The sequence below is a fragment of the Sceloporus undulatus genome, chromosome 1, assembly GCF_019175285.1.
Source record: "Sceloporus undulatus isolate JIND9_A2432 ecotype Alabama chromosome 1, SceUnd_v1.1, whole genome shotgun sequence".
Lineage (NCBI taxonomy): Eukaryota > Metazoa > Chordata > Lepidosauria > Squamata > Phrynosomatidae > Sceloporus > Sceloporus undulatus.
Window position 1 is genome coordinate 162,536,520 of NC_056522.1, and position 23,655 is coordinate 162,560,174.

At 39.9% G+C, this 23,655-nt stretch overlaps 1 protein-coding gene across 3 annotated transcripts in view; it reads left to right on the top strand.

Moving 5' to 3' along the window:
• Positions 1–3,929: 3,929 nt before the first annotated feature.
• The window catches only part of LOC121919056, a 169,658-nt gene continuing 149,932 nt past the window's right edge, over positions 3,930–23,655 (top strand). For all 3 annotated transcript variants that reach the window (XM_042445254.1, XM_042445257.1, XM_042445256.1), the window contains exon 1: positions 3,930–4,047. In XM_042445254.1, the coding sequence (XP_042301188.1) occupies positions 4,045–4,047 (3 nt within the window). In that variant the 5' untranslated portion in view covers positions 3,930–4,044. The remainder of the gene's footprint in view (positions 4,048–23,655) is intronic.

The window sequence follows — 23,655 nt, forward strand, 5'->3', positions numbered from 1 at the left end:
TTTTGAATAAAATTGTAGTGTATGCCGTTCACTTTGCTGGTGCTGTGGAATGCAAACATATTATAGAACTGGTTGGTCTTCTGCTTCATATTTTATGAAACTTCTCCAAACTCCACATAACTGTTTCATTAAAACAAATGGAGAAATGTTGTTACCAGTGAAAGATGGTATACATCCCTTTTTATGTGGTTTTTAAAATGAGTAACAGCTAGTAAGTTGCATCATGGAGAAGGAAAATTTTCAATTCCCTCCCCAATGAAAACTGGAGAGCTGAGCAGCAACATAATTGTAATTATTATTTTCAGCTCTCTAACGATACTTTAAAAATGTCATTGAGTTTGACCTCAAGCCATTGGTTACAATCATATGTGTGCAAGGATAACTACAGTGGGCCGTTGGTATCCACTGGGGTTTGGTTCCAAAATCCCCTCTGATCTTCAATTCCCTCTGATTTTTCACAGAAAAATGAACATTGCCAAAACGAAAGCTACCTGCTTTACAAACACAGTTTGCAAGGTGTGTGGAACCAGTTTCTCATATATGGAAGTCAATAGAAATTGACAGTGATAAACACTCTCTATTGGTTAACTTGCCCCATGCGGTGTCTTTGTGTTCATGCAAAGTTTTGCCTTCCATGTGACTTTTCTGTCCAAAATTTAGATTCCCCCCGCCCCAGTATAATAAAAAATGTCTTTCAGATGTATTGACTTACAGTGTCATCACTAAAATGTGATTGAATCAAAGCTCTGCCTGATGGCTTGCAGCTGTTCTGAGTTGATAATCGTGCTTGATGACTATTGATTCACTGAGAATAGAAACCAACAGTGGTCTTGTTTTAGATCAAAAGAGACATTTCCCTCCTTTTCATTTGTAAGTTATCACTTCTGTAGAGGAACAAATGCTGAACTGCATGTTCACAGAGGCTATGTAGGAATTTAGGATTCTTACTTAGAATGGTCTATATAGACTGGGATATAAAGTCCAACCAACCCTAGTTTTCACAGGGGATCATTTACAGTAGTCAGCTACTGATAACAATGTGGATTTTGCCTGTAAAATCCCAGATGTTGCTGGCAGCAAATGTTAATGTTAAGTTGAGAAGACACTTTTATAAGTTTAATAACTGTGTGGTTTCCTCACATGTCTTCATCATGTCACTCCAGATTAGGCCCTCTGAAAGAGAGGGCAACAGAAATTTTGTGCATTTGTATGTCTGAAATTGATTATTTATACCATTTTTTTTGTCCCACCTTTCCAAACAGAAGCCTACTCAAGGCCACCATCAGCCATTTTATAATAAATATTGTAACAGAAATTATTTAGATCTAATCAGCAGAAAATAGCAACTTTTAGACAAAGCAGAGAAACAGTGAAAACAGATTGCTAAAAGGTCCTGATGAGGAAACTGTTCTATGACAGTGAAATAGGCTACCTCAGAACCTTCATTAGAGGTTTTAAAGGAAAGGTTAGGTGGCCACCTCTCAGGGGTACTTTAGCCATGAATTCTTATGCTGCTGGTGGTTTAGACTTGGTAGCCCTTGGGGTTTCTTTGGACTACATGATTCTATTTTCTGCACTTCCATGAAAATAAAACCTTGTTTAGACTGGGTATGCTTGACCTTGTATGCTTCCATCCAAGGCAACATGTAAGTTTTTCCTGACAGACAAAATTTTTTTTTCCTGCAACGCAGGCTCGGAAAAGACAGATTTTTTTCAGTCTGACTTTTTTTGTTTTACACAAAAGGTACCTAACTGACACTTTCCGAACCTTACATGAAATGGAATGCATCTGAAAATCTAAGTTTTCAGAATTTTCCATTGCCTTTCACAACTAAAGATAAGGCACAGAGATATGCATCATTATGGAAAACAAATAGCTTTGATTGCCTTGGTGGATGATCTACACTGGTAACTAGACTGGGGGAGTCTATCCCTGTTGGTTTTGCTGGAATTCTTGTTGGCTTTTGATACCTTTCGGCACAGTATCCTTCTGGATCACCTCACAGGAATGGTGGGACTTGGAAGCACTGTTTTACAGTGGCTGCAGTCCTTCCTCGATAAGCCCACAAGGTAATGGTTGTGGGGATTCAGTTCCTTGGCCCCTAACGTCAGGTTTGACTCTTATGCTATGCAACATCTACATAAAACCACTAGGAGAAGATGTCCAGAGTTTGGGGTTCAATGCTACTAGCATGCTAATGACACACAACTCCATTTCTCCTTTCCACCTAACTTCAAGGAAGCTGTTTTGGTTCTAAACCAGTGTCTGGCATCAGTCATAGGGTCAATAAGGACAAATAAATGGAAACTTAATCCAGCCAAGAGACAGAGGTTCTCCTAATCAATCAAAAGGCAGATCAGGGTGTAGGCACTTAGCCTGCATGGGATGGGGTTACACTCCAGCAGGTTTATGAGGCTGCCTTTGAAGACTGTTCAGAAACATCAGCGGCTACAAAGATCTGCAGTCAGAGTGTTAACTATGCTGGGTTATAGGACTTCAGTTGGTGCGCTGGGGCAGCCTGCTGGGATTTCAGGGTAAAAATGGCTCCCGCCTCTACTACAATTGCTCACTTTGGGTTAAAAACAATCAGATTCCCTGTTTTGGATGACAACCCTAGGCTGATGAGGTGTGTGAGATCCCTTTACTGTGGCAGACAAGTGTACATATCTGAAGCAATCTAATCACCTGATTAAGAAAAAAGCCCAAATCAGAATCTTTGGCAGGAGAACCAGATGCAAAATCTGAAGAACGATGGATAAGCTTCTCTCTTACTGTGATAAAAAGTGGAACTACACGAATTAGAATAATTACTCAGAAATGACTGGCTAAGAGACATTTGTACTCACAGAGTTTTATTTTCATGGGCATTTGTATTGAGTTCAAGCTTTGTATTTTTTGAGGCAATTAAAATAATTAATATGATTAAGTTAAAAAGATGTTGTGTAAAATAATATAGAAAGAAAATTATGATCACTCTTTATAGGTTTTTTTTCTATTAGAAGGTTAATATTGTCAACATAAATGCTAAATATATTTATTTGGAATAGTCGATTTATACAAAATGAACATATAACTGTAATATAGAAAGATGAATATCTGTCAATTAATACACTGTATTTTTCTTTTAAAAATAATACAATTTAAATTTTAAAAAAAGAAAGGAAAAAGTCCAAAGCCAAATAACTTGTGATTTCATTTTCCATTATACATCAAAGATGCAATTATAGGAAATTAATCTCATTTTATTCATGCCTAAATTTAAGGATAATGTCAAGATTTTGGACAATATACACTGACTTGACCTTGGAGATGTCTTACATGAAAAGAAAGACGCTTCCTCATCTGCTAAGTTCCCTTGATTTCCTTCTCCTGCTCATCCCCATGGTTCATAATCCTAGGAGATTCCTCATCTATCAGAAACAAAATGGCAACAGTGGGGTGTTGTGAGATGAAGGAGCCAGGATAGTTAGCTTGTGTGGGGCAAGTCCTGCTTATCCATCTCTGGCTGTAATCCATTGAGATTCAAATCCTGAAACTCTAATTCCAGAATGTAAACATTGCTCCAAATGGCCCTAAATATAACATCTCTGCACAGAGAATAATTTCACCCAAACCATTTCATGGTGAAGAAGTGCGGCACAGGTTGTTGGTCGAAAAAAGATACATAGAAAAATGGATCTTGTCAGAACTGAGCTTCACTATGCCTGCTATCCAGATCTGCAAGCGTGGGTGCATAAATGCTTTGCTGAAAATGTTGAATAAACAGGTGCATTCATTTTTATGTGTTCATATTATCAAGCGAATGGCCACATAAGCAGTACCTCCACTACAGCAAATCACAGCACTTAATAACTGAACTTAGAACATGGCAACAGCAGAGGGAGCACCAGTAGAATCCGATGACATCAGGGAGGCAGTTTGGAAAGAAGGAGTTGTTGTTTTCTTTCAACTTGGCTCTGACCTGGGCTTTATTTCTCACAGAGGAAAAACGGCTGCTTTATTTTTTCTAAGGACAGGAAATCTACAGCATCCAAGCCTTTTAAATGGTAAGCTCTATCAAACACAACACAAGTAACTGTATGTGTGTGTGTATGTGTATCTTGTTTTATCCTTTCTTGCCTTGGGAAATGATTCTAGAGTCACCAAAAGGCACACAGAAACTACCTGTTGAGTACATTAAATATTTCTATCTGAGCATGAATTTGGTAAATGTTTGTTCCTTTCCCCAACCCGCCTTTCTCTAAGAAAAAGCCAGACAGGTGGAGTAACTGCTCCATTAAATTTGAGACAGAACCTGAAACAGAATGAGCTCAATGTGATAAAGGAGGCAATTGGAAAGTCCTGCTTCTGTTATGATTCACCAAGTGACCAACACCATGTAAATAAATAGGGCTTCTAAAAGTAGCTGCAGATACAATCTATGCAGTGGCTGAAGGGCATGGCATAGTGACTGGCACATGGTTAGAAAAGCTTGGCCTTCCAGATATTTTGGCCTATGACTGCCAGAAGCCGCAGCCAGCATGGTCAATGGTAAGGGATTAGTGGAGCAACATTGTGAAACATGGAGAAGGGCAAAGGTTCCCCATCCCTGAGACAGGTTTGAAATAAAGCTGTGTGAAGCATTTCTAGGCATGCATGATAATGATGATAATGATAATGGTGAAGATGATGATGATGATATTATTTCCCGAAGGCTCTGGGCAGAGTACAACACAGAACAAAATATAATATATAGACATGAAACCATTTAAACACATAGGTTAAAACATATAAACATAGGATTAAATCAATCACAATCTATTAAAATCATCCAAACATAAAATTAAAAATATACCAATTTGAAATTCATAGTTTAAAATGGGTAGGCCTGAGATGGGAAGGCAACTTCCAGTCTGCCGTTCCAGCAGCAGATTTTCCTATCTCATGGAATATTATTCTGTGTTTTGGAGAGTCCACAAGATTTTAGGTGTTCACACACAAGCAGAGAGAGCTACTGTCAGAAAGGAGAGACTTCTAGTCCTCCATTTACTCTCAGCCCTTTGGGCCCAATAATGTCATTCCTCAGTTTCCCAATACCAGTGCTGAAATGAATTCCAGTGACTAATACCTACCAGCTGCCATTTCATTAGTACAACTAATTGTAAAGTTAGTGATTAAAAGTAAATTCCTTTTCGAGTTATTCGGTGTAAGGAGGAACAAAGCCACACATGCACATCTGTGTCTTAGTTCCAAAGATTATACTTCTACTATTAGCTCATAGGCAATGATGTAAATTAAGCTGCTGAAATGCTAGATAAATGGAATGATCACAAATATAATCGTTAGGCATACTTTTGGCTGATTCCATTATAGTGCTATTGCAGTTTCCTGACACAAAAACAATGAATCACCATTGGTTCTCTAATGTCTTTTTGTCACAAGTGAAGGATAAGGTTGTTAGGGGCTGGAACAATACAAACTTTAAATGTTTGTTTTATTCAAGACTAGTTTTATCTAGGTAAGTATTGTCAATTCAGCAAGGTGAAAATATAGGGCAGAAGTACTCTACATCTTTTTAGTGAAAAGCAGAACCCAGCAGCTGATTTGCAATTACACAGCTTTGGAGACTAATTCAAACCATGTAACTTCTGTCTTTTGGTGCAATACTATGTTGAGATGCTCCCTTGGTTCCCTTCAGACCTGTGATCACCTGAATAACTGTGCCCTGATCATGTATGGTTAAATTTAATGAGAGTCTGCCTTTTTGTGGCAGCTACAGTTGTAATGAGGTATGCTCAGTAAATATGGATATCATACTTCGATGCATAAGACAGGAAAGCTGTCTGTTGCCAGAATCTATAGAATTCATAATAGACAGCTTAGAGCTACTGGCCAGGACCCTATGCCCATTTTGCTAAAAAGGGAATCATAGGTTATAATTGTATAGTGGGAAAATGCTCTAGGGTTCTTACACCTTTAGCCATTGAACAAAAGATGGAATTTCAGCAGATGTCACTTCCATAATAAGCAATAACACTGAAATTTTCTTTTGCACACAAAAAAGCTAAGATGTGGGGTGTGTGCTTTCTTTTGAATCTGAGCACCCTTAGTCCATTCTCTTTCATTCTGCACCATAAAATGCCTGGGATTATGATCCTTTGTGGAAGGTAGGGTTTCCATAGTAATGGGTCTTCCCAATTTGACTTTATGTAATTTTGCAAGAGAATTATACCTTCATTACTCATAGAGATTCAAATTGTAAAGAAGTGGTAGACAGCTGACTTTGGCTGCATCTGCACTGTGGAAATAATGCAGTTTAACACCACTTTACCTGCCACAGCTTAAAGCTGTAGAATTTTGGGATTTGGAGTTTTGTGAGATATTTAGCCTTCTTTGTTAGAGATCCCCAGCGCCACAGCAAATGACAAACCCCAGAATTCCATAGCATTGAACAATGGCATTTAAAGCAGTGTTGTGGCAGGTAAAGCAATATTGGTTAATTTTGAGAATGGGGCCTTTACTTAAGAAAATAGCAACCCCACTTGCTGCAAGTCTATTTACTGATGGTTATTTATTAAGATATTTATATCCCAACCCATCTTGAGCTAGTTATGTATTAAGATATTTATATCATGGGATCTTATGGTAGTGTACAAGTCAAATAAATTAAAATAGTTTTAAACAATTCAAAGTTTAAAGCGATACATATAATTTAAACAGACTAAAATATTAGCAATTTAATGAAGTTAACAATTTTAAACCAGTATGGTTTACCACATATAAGGCCCTCTCCCGTGTCCACCCCACTGTATTGCTCCCATTGGTGGGAGACAGAGGAGAGCCCCTCGAGCAGACCTCAGTTCGTGGACAGTTGTATACAGGAGAAGGTGTTTTTTCAAATCTCAAGTCCCAAGCTGTTTAGGAGTTTAAGTATCACTAGCAAAAAGGAAATGGGAAAACAGTCTGGCAGTGAACCTCTTTTATTTATTAAAGGAGGGTGACTAAAATGGTGAAAGGTCTGGAAACCATGCCCTATGAGGAGCGACTTAAGGAGCTGGGAATGTTTAGCCTGGAGAAGAGAAGGTTAAGAGGTGATATGACAGCCCTGTTTAAATACTTGAAGGGAAGTCATATTGAAGAGGGAGCTTGCTTGTTTTCTGCTGCTCCAGAGACTAGGACCCGGAACAATGGATGCAAGCTGCAGGAAAAGAGATTCCACCTCAACAGTAGGAAGAACTTCCTGACAATAAGGGCTGTTTGACAGTGGAACACACTCCCTTGGAGTGTAGTGGAGTCTCCTTCCTTGGAGGTCTTTAAACAGTGGCTGAATGGCCATCTGTCGGGGATGCTCTGATTCAGATTTCCTGCATGGCAGGGGGTTGGACTGGATGGCCCTTGTGGTCTCTTCCAACTCTACGATTCTATGATTCTATTTCTTGAGTATTAGACTAGAATAAAGAATGCTAGAGACTATCATCCTTTGAGCACTGCTTGTGTCTATACTGGTGCTAATATCTTTGCAAACAGTTCCTTACAATTTTTTCCTTTACCATGGCATGCATCTCTAGAGCATTCAAGAGAAGGATGCATCTCTTTCCATTGATACTTCATTTGGAGGCTTGATTAGTGACATACAGCATTCTAAATGGGTTGCCATTTGATGCAATTGATCCAAAGGGTATAATTTCCACCTTTATTACTGCACGAGTTTAAAACGGAAGAATGAAAAATGAGGTAATACTAGCAAAGGGAAGAGAAACAAATTTGTTTGGGGAGGAGAGTACAAGAACTAAGAATGATGTGGTAGGATTTTGGGGCGGTGATGGGGGCAAAAGTCAAGGAAATCAAGATGAAAAGCAGCCAAATAGAGGTCAGGCAATTTTGGACTGGTCTTTTCTCCTCCTCCTCTCCCTGTTCTTGAAATCCGTTATGTTCTTATGAAGAGCAATGACCCTTGAAGGATCTGTTTGATGGATTGGACAACTCTAAATGTATGGTGCAGGTGTGCATTTTTCATAGATGATACAGACAGTGCTACTAGCTCAAGATCAGTATGGTTTGCATGGCTCTTTCATAACCCCCTTTGCACTTGTTAATAGACATTCTGCTGGCTGTCAGGGTGGGATAATGAAAATCAAGCCAAGCAAGGACCTACAACCTCAATCCATCAGGGATAGTTATCTTCTGTTAGAACTGTCTGTAAGGCTTAGCTATAACAAGCCAATACCACACTCACATTTCTGTCCTTTTGTTTTTCAAACCGAAAGATAGTGGAGGCCAGAATTGTTCACAAATCTGTTGTTCATCTGCCAAAGTCACTCTCCAGAAAGGCTGCTCTTCTATCCAGATACTTTGTAATCAAGTCGTGATTTATTAACTAAGCAATAGAGAGAAATATAATATATTGTCTTTGAATTCATGAATATGTAATGCTAGTTCAGGCATAATAATGGATCACTATTTCCCCTCCCTCCCCTTTCTTTTAGCCGCTGTGATGTTCATTTCCATACACATGTTCATTTATTGGTGCTCCCTTGCGTTTGTCTCCATATTGTTCCTAAAAACATAAAGACTTGGAATTTTGTTGGATCTACTGGTTGAATCTAATAATTAATCTATCCCTGAACTTTTAATCTACTATCAATTTGTAATCTACTCACTGAAGCTATCCAATTATTCTATATACTCTATACAGTACTGCATTCTGTTTTGTTTGATTACACAATAGATTTTAGTCCTGTTTACAACTCCAATCAGACAGGTACCTTTCCATTAAAATTCTGAAACAAATACACCTCTTCTTAGCACAAAGATACACATATTTATCTAATGCATACATATATGTGCCTTCAACTCACCTGTCAATTTATGGTGACCCCATTAATTTCATAGGATTTTCATGGGCAAGAAATACTCAGAGGTGATTTTGCCAATTTTTTTGTCTACAGCACCTGATATTCCTACAACACTAATAACACTTAAGTATCATTCACACAACTTAACATTTCCAATTTAAAACAAAGAAGCTGAGGAAGAATTTTTTTTAAAAAGTCATCTTGCTTCATTAGTAATATTTTCTGAGGAAGAAGAAATTTCCTATGCCCATTAAATATAACCTCCTGGACTTTGTTTTCTTTCTTTTACAATTAAGGGGGTGTAATGTTGATGCCTGAAAATCACAACAGCCCAGACCACCAGACAGGAGGTTTGTGAAATGTTGTTCCTTTTACTCCCCAGATCTATCAGCAAAAATTGTATGATCTTTTTACTCCTGTTATGCAAGGAGATCCTTTACCTTTCCTACAGCCTCACCACCAGGATTGCTGGAGAGTCAAAATATGCTAAGTCTTAAACTGAGAATTCCACAGGAATATAAGGCAGAAATAAAGTCAATGATAGGTTCAACTTAGGGTTGTCATAAGGTGGAAAAGACTTATGAAAGCACACAACAACAACAAAAAGAGTTTTGGTGATGCATAAATATATACTAGAGCATGACAGTGGCCAAAACGGATCCTGTCCAATCATACCTCAACAAAACAGAAACAACAGAAGAGTCTCTCAAGAAGAAGGCAGGGAAGTAGGAGAAAATGTGGCCCTACATTATCTGGGACCACATAAGCCATGTATAATTTTTTTTTCCAGGTAGTCACTAGTCAACAAAACTTTAAATAAAAGAATAATGGTGCACAGTTGTGACTGACAGACCACATGGAACCTCTCAGTTTGTCTAGGTTCTTGTAAATACTATAGACTTAGCCTTTTGGCCTTGCCTGTCCAGTGGAATGGTGCCTACTCTTGCCTTATGTTGAGCTCCCAGATGAATCCCCCCCCCACACACACACATGCACATCATCCATCTATAGCTACAGAGCATCCAAGATATGTATTAATAAATCTTGGATGATGCACATATGTGCTCTAGGTTTAGAATGGCATATGGCAGCTCACTGTTCAAGCTGGCTCCTAACAGTTCCAGGGCTGGATCTTTCTTTTCATTCATCAGCGGAGGGGGCCTGAAGGGAAAGGCAGAGCAGACAAAGATGGGCTTGTGTGATAAGATAAATTATGCAACATTTGTCCTGGAGAAATGGCAGTAGTAGTTGTGATGGTGGTGTTTATAGGAGTCCCAGGAAACAGAAAGGCAAGCAGAGAAGAGACAAGGAAAGTGTAACTGGCTATGGCCAGGAAGACAGTACTAGGTGATGACTAACCTTGGGCTCCTGAAATCTGTGCAATGCTAACCACAGAATAGAGTGACAAAGGCTGAAAGACATATACCACTGAATAATGATATTAATAATAAGAGACTTTTGCTGAGGAGAGAAACTATTACAGCATGAGACAGATTCAGTTGTTAGCTTCTTCTGTTGATTTCCCTCAATTAGGTGCTTCTGTGTTAAGACTAGAAATCATAGTTTTCCAGCACTCAGTGGCACTGCATTGCTGCTGAGAAAATGTTGTGTCCTTTAGCTTCCCCTGAGGCTGAGACACTGTGGGTTTATTTGGCACCCTATGGTCAAGAAGCTCAGGTCTAGGAAGCCATGCCATGTATTTTCTTGCCTATAGCTCAGCAATATAGAACTTAAAAATAGTTAAAAAAAAACTTAGGAACACAAGAAGTAGTTCTGTATTTGTATAATCCTTCCTTTGTTTGCAAACATTACAATCTAAATTTAAGGCATGAAAAACAGGGAATAAGAGAGGGAGGAAAGTGACTTTTATATAACTTATTATAAACCTAAAATAAGACAGCCACATAGGAATTTTACAGCTGCACTTACCATGGGTTGGTTAAGTGCCGGTAAAGCACCAGTAAAGCATCCCTGAAACATGAGGGGGTGAAAGCTGGTCGCGCTTCTGAAACATTTGTGAAGCGTCCCCTTGCCTCTACCATCCTTGAATTGTTCGTGGAGCAGCCATTTCCTATTAACGGGAGAAAAACTTCACAATAAATAAATAAATGGTGGTGGGAGAAGCAACAACCACATGCAGATAATTCCAAATAGATCAAGTAAGGTCACTCTAATATATCTAGTTACATGTTACTTACTTGAGCTAACATAGGGTTCAGAGCATGCACAGAAATTATTATAGAGTGAATGGGATGAGAGAGACCATATTGGCTTTCAAGGAGATGTTACTGAAGAGATCCGTAAAGAAAGAGCAAACTCTTGTTTTTACAGGGATCTTAGTGCAGTAAAAGATAGCCCCTTTGTAAAAGACTGATAACATGTCTTTTTCAACAAATACTTTCATGATGCCAGTGATGTTAGCCAGCAAATCAGAATATTTAATAGCATCTGGTGTGGCTGCATCTTTGTATCAATGATGCACTTGGATTATAAAGCAGATTGCCAGCTAACCACTGCATGAAACAGCTTCAGCTATGGAGAACAAAGACAAAAATCTGGACTATATAAGTGTCTGGATGTCTTTGATACTCTAGGGGGCATGGTTGCTGCAACTCTCCAAGCATACTGCTTAAATATTGGTGTGTTCATGTAATTAATTTGAATCAGCGAAACAACAGAGAATCAGTGAGGTAGAGATGGGCATCTCAAGATTTTGAAAGAAATGTATGTACCATTTCTAGTCAAAAAGGAAAAGAGAGAGTTGCAGCAATTATATAGCCATTGATTATTCCCTTGCATTCCCTTGGCTGTTGTGGGTTGTCTTGTTAATTACATTTATCTAGTGACTTTTCCCTAGTGATAGTAAGATGGTACACGTCTCCCCTGCCCTTAATTTTATCCACATGGCAACCCTGTGTGAAAGGAAGATAAGGCTGGGGGGGGGGGGGATGAGAGAGAGAGAAAGAGAGAGAGAGAGAGATTGAGTAGTTCAAGCCCAAAACTCAGTGAGATTTGTGTTTCACTGCAGGTTGGAACCTGGATCTCTCTGGTCCCAAAAATAACAACTCTAAATCCTACCCCACTACAAAACTTACTAGCAGACAGCTCTATGGATCTGTCATTCCCCTGCATCTAGTTACTGATAAGAGACCTAAAACTACCTATTCCTAACCCGTAATGGTCTGTAAACATTTACCAGACAGTATCACCAGTGAATACTAGGTGCACCAGGTTATATTTCAGAGGATGGAACTGGCCAAGCCACCTCTGATTATTCTTTGTATAAGAAAACCTTGTGAGATTCATGGGGTCACCATAAGTTGACAGGCAACTTGATGGCACATACACACACAGATCATGTTGCTACTGGTGGACTGGTCTGCTGATGCATGGATGACATGAGCCTTTTAAAAACTGCTTGGGTAAGCCCTAATTTTGCAAGAAAATGATTTTTTGTTAAAAAAGACCCAAACTAAGGCTTTTTAAACATTAACATAAAACTCCCAAGGACATTCACACTGCAGTCCTTCATTAAATTGTTCTTTCATGCTTGGCTTTGTCTACGAAACTCCTTGTCAGCCTTGTACTCGGAGGATCAAGCACGGCTGTTTGACTGACTGACAGACTGATTTGCCAGGGAATGCTACAATTATAACCTGTGTCAAGCTTTCTCTGCCAATTGCATGCGATTAAAAAAAAAATGGGGAAGAGAAGTGGGGGCTGAGGGGAGAAGCAATAGTCTCCCCCTGACCAGCCACTCAGTGTTGTCACCTAGTGTTTGAGATACGTTGTCTTTAATTGGAGCCTGACCTTAAAGTGAAAGGACAGGCTGAAACAACCAGAACCATCCTGCATCTGTTCCGAAAGAGTGGAGATCAGTTAAGCCGTATATTTGCATTATACACATTAAACTAACAGAAGAGGCTATTTACAAGACTTCCCTAAACGCTTAAATCTATTTTGTGGACAAAAGGATTTTAAGTTAATTCATTTTGCCAAACGAATAATTTAAAGCAAGTTAGCATTTTGTTGACAGAATTATGATGAAATTCATTTTGTCGGCATAATTGATTGAACAGATAGCACAGGCATTTCCTCTGCAGAATGAAGTATGTGCAGCAATTGTCAAACAGCATTGCCTCAGTGCTCTCAGATCAGTCAGTCAACAAAATGAATACAAAATCCTTTTGTCCACAGCCCAAAGGGTAGGTGTTAATTATTTGGGAATTGGATTCAAAGCCAAATTATCCTCTGCTGAGCACTGATAAAATTTTATTCTGTGGGTGAAGTACGCTTTTGCTAGGGAAATGTTAATGTTACAAATTCCGCTGGAACAATATCATCACATTGTGCCATATTTAAGAAGAGTCTGCATATCTTGCTCGACATCGTTTATTTAAAGTCATGGGCAGTACCCTAAGATCAAAGTTCTATGCCTTGCTCTCTTAATGGGGTTTATACATATATATATAGTAAGTGAGACTTACCAGTCTTCATCTACTGTTAGTCATAACTACAATACACCCAGTAAATCAATTGAATTTTCCTGCGTGTTGAACACCATGCAGCAATTGGTCCAATAGGTCTGCTCTAGTTGAGAATAACCAACAGGATTCAAGCCACCAGGTTTCTATCATAAGATGACCAGAGGTTAGAAAAGTTATTTCTTTTGGACTACAACTCAGACCCCCCTCCCCATTTGTTGTTGTTATCCACCCTCGAGTTGATCTTGACCCATGGCGTCCCTATAGATGAGACATCGCCAAGACTTCCTATGCTCCACTGCTCTGCTCAGGTCCTGCAAATTCATACCCATGACCTCCTGAATAGAGTCCATTCCTCTAGCATGTGACCTTTCTCTCTTTCTCCTTCCCTCTACCTTTCCTAGCATTATTGTTTTTTCCACTGAGTCATGCCTCCTCATGACGTGACAAAAGTATGGCAGCCTCAGTCATTTCTGGTTTGATCTGCTCTAGGACCCATTTGTTTGACTTCTTGGCTGTCCATGGTAACCTCAGCACTCTTCTCCAGATCCACTTCTCAAATGAATTAATTCTCTTCCTATCTTCTTTTAACTGTGCAGCTCTCACAACCATACATGGTAATAGGGAATACAATGGCTTGTATGATTCTAACTTTTGTGCTCAGTTGTATGTCTTTACATTTTAGGATGCTTTCTAGTTCTCTCATAGCTGTCCTACCCATTCTTAGTCTTCTTGATTGCAGTGCCCACTCTGATCCATATTTGATCCCCGGTATGAAAATTCTTTTACTATTTCTACTTCTTCATTGTCTAGGTTGAATTTGTATAAATTTTCTGTGGTCATTATTTTTGTTTTCTTTATGTTCAACAATAAGCCTGCCTTTGCACTTTCCTCCTTGATCTTCCTTAGTAGTCTGTGATGTTTTCAGCTAGTAGTATGGTGTTGTCTGCGTATTTTAGATTGTTGATATTCCTTCCTCTTGTTTTGGCTCCTTCTTCTAGGTCCAATCCTGCTTTTTGTATATGTTCTGTATACAAGTTGAATAGATAGGGTGAGAGGATGCAGCTTTGTCTGACCCTTTTGCCAATTGGGAACCATTCTGTTTCTTTGTGTCCTGTCCTAACAGTGGCCTCCTGTCCTGAGTAAAGATTCTTCTTCATTGGGACTATCAGATGTGTTGGCACTCCCATGTCTTTAAGGGCGTTCCATAGTCTTTCAAGATCTGTGCAGCCAAAGGCCTTGCTATAGTCTTTAAATCATATACTGACTTTCTTTTGGAATTCCTTGGTGCACTCCATTAGCCACCATATGTTTGCAGTGTGGTCCCAGTGCCTCTTCCTTTCCTGAATCCTGATGTACTTCTGGAATTTCTCTCTCCATGTATCATTGAAGTCTATATTGCAGAATTTTGAGCATGATTTTGCTTGCATGAGAGATTAGAGCTATAGTCATATAGGCCTAGTGCAGAAAGCGTGAAAGCACCGTGCTGGGGCCAAAAGTAGGGCTGGAGAGTACATAGCAACCGCACACTCCCCAGCCCTACTATGTATGGAGGATGCCATCTTGGCATGGTGCCATTCATATGCAGTGTGCGACAATGCCATCATGTGTGTGCTGTGTCCAAATGGATTGGCGCACACCTGACATCATCACGCTGCTGGAGGGCACTTAGGACGCCCTATTTGCAGCACAAGAAGGAGCTCTGAAATGGAGCTCCTTCTGGGAGGGCGCCTCATTCCCGCAATAACTAGATTGCCATGGGAACGAAGCCAGAGAGAAAGGGGCAGAGCAGCCCCTTTTTCCTCTGGCTGCACCTGTTGGGGTGTCCATGGGGCATGAAGCCTATGGACACCCCTTTCCAGGCCATGGGGAAGCAGTGTTTTGCTGCTTCCCCAGGGCCTGGAAAAGTGCCGTTTTGGAGCTGCAGGGGTTGCCCGTGAGACTGCCCTGCCTCCAACCCGACAAGAAACGGGGCGGCTGCGGACCGTCCCTTTTCTGATATCTGTACCCTGCAATAGTTGCTACAGTCTTTTGTGTCTCCTTTTTGTGGAATCAAGTGGAATTCAGGAAAGGAAAGGCACCAAGGACCATATTGCAAATATACAATCGCTAATGGAGGGCACAAAGGAATTCCAGGAAAAAACACCACATGTCTTATAGACTATAGAAAAGCATTTGCCTGTATAACCCATGAAAAGCCATGGAGCACTCTCAAAAACATGGGAGTGCCATTACATTTGATAGTCCTAATGAGAAATCTGTACTCAGGACAAGAGGCTACTGTCAGAACAGAATTTGGAGAAACAGATTGGTTCCCAATTGGCAAAGGGGTCAGACAAGACTGCATCCTCTCACCTTATCTGTTCAACTTGTATGCAGAACATATTAAATGGAAAGTAGGATTGGACAGAGAAGAAGGAGGAGTGAAAATAAGAGGAGATATCTCATCCACAGGGTCACTATGAGTCAGAGTTGACTTAAGGGCAGTTAACAACGAAGTCTTACATTTCTCAGATAAGTCTATAGTGCTTTTGTTTTGCATAATTCTGTCTGTTATATTGGGCTAAAGTGCGGGAAAGTGGAAAACTGGACTCTGTAAAAATCTCAGTTATGCTGTATTTGGTCGTTAAAATCTCCATGAGAATAACTATTATAAATTACTGTGACTTCTACTCCAGATTATTGAGGAAGCGTATGCAACATTGTTTGTAATATCAACATTTCCCCAGTATATATAAAATATACAAGACATATGTATAAAAGAGGTATATATCTTTGGAGATAAAGTTTTCATTTCCTCATTAGATGGCCTTGGTAAACTATTCTGCATCCTCTTCTATAATTACTTGCTCTTTTGTGGAAGGTAAAGCAAATTGGTTGTGTCAGTCTCTCTTGTTGCTAAGCACAAGCAAAAAAGCCATTAACTACTGCAACATATGTTGTTGTTTTCCAGGCTACTGGGATCTTCATACATCTGTTAGTCCTGCAGGACCCAAGACATGATTGTTAATATCATGATCCCAACATCCTTAGTCAGCAGAGCTACAAGACCATTAGCACTTCATTAGCTCTGTATAATTCATTGGCAAACAGCTATGAGTGAAATTCTGATAGGAAGTTTATGTTGAGACTGAGGATGTACTTGGGGTGGGAACAGGAGGTGGAGCAAAATACAATTAATTCATTCATTTGGCTCTTCCAGAAATGGGACTCAAGACAGGTCACAGCACATGATTAAAACAGGTACTAATAAGAGCAGATAAAAATTTACATTACAGACAAAGTAATTGGCTAGCATCCCATTCAGTAGTTGTGATGTTATAAACTAGACTTAAAGGTAAAGGTAAAGGTTTCCCCTTGACATGAATGTGTAGTCATAACTGACTGCAGGGTGCTCATCTCCATTACTAAGCTGAAGAGCTAGCATTGTCAAAAACGATTCTGTGATCATGTGGCCAGAATGACTACACAGAATGCTGTTACTTTCCCACCTAAGTGGTACCTATTTAGCTACTTGCATTTGCATGCTTTCAAACGCTTGGTTCGCAACTAGTGCTGGACGCTCACTCCATCATGTGGCACTTGGGCTTCAAACTGTTGGGGCATGTAAAATCAAGATTCAACATGCAACATGCAGAAGATATGCACATGGAACAGGAATGCCACTGGAAGGTCTCTGCTGTGTAGCTCTGTTCAGGCTGCAAACGAAAATTCCTCCCACGCAGAACTCTTGAACTGCTGAGTACTCACAAAGAGGACTTTAATCTTAGTTCCAATATTTACAATAGACTATCAAAGTGCTTCATCAGACTCCTATATACAACCATCACCACACAGAGCATTCATCCCTCTCCCTTATATATACATTCTCTCTTGGGGTTTTGAGTCCTTCCCACTCCTGGGGCGTCACCCAGTTCCCTGACACCTGACAGCTGTGACTCTGCAAAATTGAAGCCTGCTGGTTTTACCTCCTGCCCCTCTGTCATCAGTTTCCTGTGTCTCAGGCCTCTCCAAATGTTGAGTCATCCTGTCTGTCCCCTCAACTCAGGTTACCTTGTCACTTTTGTCCCAGTTCCAGGCTATAGCCACATCTTTGACATGTTCTGTCCAGAGTGTTCTGTACTCTGACATGAATTGCCAACTTTCAGAATTGGTGTCTTAACTACTAAGCCACTGAGGGGCGAAACAGATGGTCAAATAGTGTCAGCTTCCCAGAGGACTGGGGGTGTAGCGTTCAGACAGCAGCATGTCCCCAGTCTGCCAGGAAGCTGTACAGCTGACTGCATGTATGGCTGATCCATGGCATTTCAGTGGCAAAGCATTTACACACGCTGCACTGAAGAATGCTAAAAAAACCATCAACATGGCAGCAAAGGTGCCCTTTCCCTGGCATAAAAAGGAGTGGCTTTCTGCTGTTCCTTTTTGTGTAAGGGAAAGGCTGGGTTGGGAGCATGGCGTGTGGTTGCTGCAGCCCCAACCCGGCAAGCAAAGAGGCAGCAGCAAGCCGCTCCTTACCTGCCATCTGTTTTGCCCTACACATCATAAATAGTGTAATTCACATTTAGAGTTGTGCCACCCTAGCTATGACTCCAAATGTCACCCACAACACCCCTCAGAATCCAACTAAAGGTGTTCTGAGCTGCTGGAGAGCAGAGTGCTGGATGATGATGCATCCAGAATAATTTTGTTTGGGAAATATGTATACCTTCATACAGTGCACATTTATTCTTTTTAGCAAGGATGGGAAAAAAATCTTTGAAAACATTCAAAAATGGTCTGAAATGGGCTTCTTGTGTGTTAGAAATACCCAATGAGAAGAATACTGGACTGATGAGAATGTTCACAGTTTGGGATTTATTTTGCACAAAATCTGCTTGTGTTTTTGTCTGTGCAGAAAACAGCATTTTATACATAAGAACTGAAAATGCTGTTTTATGGACAAAAACTATGCAAATTTTATGCAGAATCAGTCCTCAAATTAATCATTTCTGCATAGAAAACACTGCTTCTGCACAGATAATGCTGTATTCTGAGCAAAAACAAAACAAAACAAAACAAAAAACCCACATGCAAATTTTGTGCAGAGTAAGTCCAGTGTAGAGACAGAATCCAGTAAAATTCTAGCTAAAATTTGCCAACAAATATGGAAAACAAAACAGTGGCAGACAGATTAGAAAGGCTTAATATACATTCAATCCCAAGAAAGAAGACTTCAGGAATACCAGTAACCACCAGTCCACTAGATTAATCTCTTGAAGACAAGCCCTCCCTTCATCCACCATCTTGAGGGAGAGAGAGGCAGGCTAGCTCCACCAGGCCTGCCTGGAAGAAGATAAGCCCTCCCTTCATCCTCCATCTTGAGGGAGAGAGAGGCAGGCTAGCTCCAACTGTCTGCCTGGAAGAAGACAAGCCCTCTCTTCAGCTACCATCTTGAGGGAGAGAGAGGCAGGCTAGCTCCACTAGGCCCTGGAAGAAGACAAGCCCTCCCTCCGGCCATCTGCTTGTGGTCCAGGCCTCAGAGGGAGAGAAGAACTGCTGGACCTCCCTCACCATTCCCTCTCCTTTGTTTCGTGTCTTTTTAGATTGTAGCCTGAGGGCAGGGAAACCATCTATTATCCCCTCTGTTGTGAACCACTCGGATTCCCATGTGATTGGGCGGTGATATAAATAAATCCTATGATTATATGATAATTATTATTATTATTATTATTATGTAAGCAAAGTGATGATCAAAATTTTACAACATAGACTTTTATCTTATATAGTACTAGAAATCCCATACACATCTAAGCTAGATTCAGAACAGGAAGAGGCACTAAGGATCATATTGCAAAGATATGTCGGACAATAGCATGCAACAAATAATTTCAGAAGAAAATCAGTCTATCTGTTGTTGTTAGCTGCCCTTGAATTGGTTCTGAGTCATGGCGACCCTGTGGATGACGTCTCCAAGAATCCCTATCCTCCACTGCCTTGCCCAGATCCTGCAAAACTGGAAAAGATACTGAAGAGCAAAGACATACAACTGAGCACTAGAGTCAGCATCGTTCAGGCCATTGTATTCCCAATTACCATATACAGATGTACATTACCATGTTTCTGACTTATGGTGCCCCTAAGGCAAACAATCTTGGGGTTTTCTTAGCAACATCTGTTCAGAGGGGATTCGCCTTTGTCTGTTTCTGAGTCTGAGAGAGTGTGATTTGCTCAAGGTCATCTAGTGAGTTTCCATGACTGAACTGGGATTTAACTCTGGTCCCCAGGGTCATACTCAAACCACTGTATCATGTTCACCCAGCCAGAGGTGACTGAAAAAATGAAAGTAGATAGTGAAGACATTTAAACAGTTTTAAAAATTCCACAAATCATAATGGGCACTGTAGCTAAGAAATCAGAAGAACAGGACTTGGAAGGAAAGCTATGAAGGAATTAGAGAAGATTCTGAAGTATAAAGATTCATAATTAAATATCAAATTTAGGATTGTCTATGGCATTACATTTCCCATTTTTATGGTTGTGAAAGTTGGACAGTGAAAAACCTGATAAGAAGACAACTCATTTTTGAAATGTGGTGTTGGGGAAGTTCTATGGATACCATGGAACGACCAAAAGACAAACACATGGACGTAAGAGCAAATTGAGCAGGAACTGTCACTTGAAGGCAAAATAATTAAGCCGAGACTGTTATATTTTGGACATATCAAGAGAAAATATGAATCATTAGAAAAGATGACAGTGCTTGATAGGCAGAAGGCAACAGGATAAAAGGAAAATCACACCACAGATGGATAGACTCAAGGAACCCATGGCCCTGTGTCTGCAATACCTAAGCAGGGCTTTTGGTAACAGGGTGACTTAGGAGGTCTCTCATTCATAGGGTCACCAAAAATCAGTCAGCTTGACAGCAGTTAACCAGTCCTGAACTGTGAATACTCTCTGAAAACTTCACACTTTTTGAATACTTTCTTGCATCATAAAGCAAATTCCTTAAATTACTTGTTTTTTCCTTCAAGAACTAATTTAGTGAAGAATCGCATCCCTACTTTTCAGAACCAAAGATCCATCCAGCTGGTGTTTCTTTGTTAGCATGCCATCCCCCTCCAGTTTCATGGCCCTGGATTAGAAGAATAACATTCAACTGAAATGGATCAGGGGTATTTAAAAAGGACAGATCCTACATCATACTCACATTAACAAATAAGGAGGGTGCAGAATCTTGCTCGCCAGCCAAGACCCTTGCATTGTGATGCATATGTCAGTCACAAATGACATCAGTGCGATGAAGCCATATGGACATAAAAAAAACAGGTGTCTATTTCAGCATGCACATGAAAAGGGTGCAAATGGCTTCTTTGCAGTGATGGTAAATGCAAATACATGTCTGACATATGCACAACCCCCTTGCCCTTCATGTGTGTGTGTGTGTATGCGCGCATGTGTGTGTGTGTATGCATGTGTATGACGTCTGTTATCATAACTTGGAGAAGTTAGAGAATGTTTGAATTAAAACTCCCAGTCATACTAATAATAATAATAATAATAATAATAATAATAATATGTTAGTGCATAATGTCGCACTGCTGCATTCAGATTAAGTTATGTGATGACATTTCTGAGAATGAGTGGAGTCATCTGAAGGAACAGTGAGAGTTGCAGCTCAGATCTGTTTTCAAGAGAGTGTAGATGTAGAAGGTATGAATTCAAGACTGGAATCCTAATATGTTTAAGATTATACGATAATGCAAGAGAATGTAATAGACTTATTATTAAGGTCCCAGCTGAAAGGGCAATGTCTATGCATCTCATATACTCTTCTGTTTGTGCTTTGCCATCTTGATCTCCATTGTCATCACCCTCATCTAGAGATGCCCTCCAAATTTTGCACAAAGTGAAATTAGATACAAATTTGCCAGCACGGGATTGTTGTGTGTCAAACTTCTAAAAACTGCAGGAGTTTTAGACAAAGTACAGGAATTTATTTAGGGGATATCTTTGTATCCCTGTGGGCCTTGCTTCTCTTCCAAGATTCAGAAATTGAGCCAGGTTATAAGGCAAATGGAACCTGAAATATTTTCTGTTTCCAATACATAAGCATAGCACAAAACAGAGCAAGAATTAATGCATAATTTAAAACAAATTACTGCCCCTCCAATATATACAATCCCATGTAGGCTGCAATACACAATTTCAACAAAGAATTGTCAATGGAAGAGGTATTATGTGATGGGCTGTCCTTGTACCATTCTTGTGCCATTTCATCTTCATCTGTAAGAGTGATGCCTCAGCATCTGTTGTTGTGTGACTGCTCAGAACGTTAATCATAATTGCCTCTTGGTTACCGTATGCTCCCCTTCCATCTGTTTATTTTATCACACTGGTGTTATGTTGCTGCATCTTATATGCAGAAATCCTCTGGAGCAGAAATTACGTTTGGGTTATTTGTGTACAGTTGTGAGGGCAAAAAGGCCCAGATCTTAGACCTTCTCTTTCTTCTGTTCCCTAGGTGTTTCCATAATAAATTAATTGTGGAGTTTCTCATTGAAGCATTACATTTAAGATGGTATTTTGGCTTATTCTAGTTAAATAGTTCCCCTGTATGATTCTGCTGCAGTATTGTATTACATCCATGGCATCTGTAATGCTGGTATGATAGCTGGAGTGTGTGTCTGCTTAGCACAGGCATTCTTTCTAATATCTTGGAATAAAAATGATCAAGGATGCAGGCTAATGTTATAAAGCCACGCTTTCTAGCAATGTAAAGAATAATTTTATTTTTCACCTCATCTTTATAGGGGGAGGTTACCTATCATGAGATTTTTTTCCTGTTTTGGATTCTTCCATCTCTTGTTGCCTAGTTAAGTAAGTTTGGAAGGGCATTTACAATTATAGCAATAGTGTCATGTTAGTTATGTTAGAATACAAAGCAGTCATAGATACAAAACTTTAGGTTATAGATGTGTAACAGCAACACAGCTAAGATCTTTATTTAAAATATTAAGAATTTTCCAACAGCCCATTGATTCATCAGATCCACTCCAACTGGGGTCTAAAAGTTGGAATCAACCCTGGCGATCAATGGGGTGACAGATGTTGCAGCCAGATCGCCCTCACAGCCAGATAGCCCTGGAGGCTAAAAGTTGGAATAAGGCTGATGTCTGCATCTGAAGTGCATGCTTATAATGCCAAAGGCTAGACTTAACTTATTTAATAAAGTGGGATATGAAGCAGCTCTGTGTCTCCCACCCATGCCCAGGGCCACAGTTGCTTGGGGAGAAAAAGATTTGTTATTCAGATCAGAAGGGCTAGCTCTGCATTATGTATATTTGCACTTACCACCATGGAAGCCTCTCCAAAGGCACATCTACACAAGTGGGGGGACTGTACTCACTCTGAACCTGGTGTGATCAGTCCAGATGACATATGGCCAGATCCGCAGCAAAATGACTTTAATTAGCCTTTAATCTGATTTAAGAAAACTTGCCAATTACTCCAGAGCTTCCAGGAAACTCTAGCATGTCCTTGGTGTTTTTGGAATTGGGCTGGATTTGGGTGGGTGGCAACCATTGCCATTTTTTGAAGCATCAGTGCTGCTTGCCACCTGCTCTGAGCAATGGGTACAACAGTCCCTAACCCTAACATGGACTGGTGACTCTACAATGGCAGCACCCCAAGTACACGGGCACCACCATTGTAACGTAACAGATGCAAAGCGTCTGCACATCATGCCATGCCAGTTATGTCACGAGTGCGCCATTGGCGCACTCACGATGTAACAATGGTGACAGAAAAAGAACCCATTTTTCCTGGGTTCTTTTTCCTCCAGAGGGTTTGGCGGCTGCGGCTTCTCTCTGGAGGAAATTAGACTGCCGGCAGGCCGCCCTTTTTGGGCGGTCTGTACATGCCAAAAGCTCAGAAAATGAGTCAGATTAAATTTCTTGCCTATTCTTTAATTCTTAGTCCCTCCTCCTCCCTTCCACACACTCCCCCCCTTCAATTATTTTTATGGAAATGGGGTGCTTTATGTCTATTTGATACTGTGGAAAGGAAATTTCAATATTTTTTGTTATTAATGTTGATGATTACTTCTGTGTTGTTGTTGTTGTTGTTGTTATTATTATTATTTCCATGCTCCATATATACTATCAAAACCAAAGTTCAGGAGATTATTACTCCATTTGTTACATTTAAAAAAATAAAATTAAATTAAAAATAAATTCTGTTTGTAATAATTGTTTGAATACAGTATATTATAATATACCAATTGTGGTAATTTTATGCCAAATCAAATTATACATAGTCATATTTTATGTTCCTAATGTAACAGAGTGACTTTCAA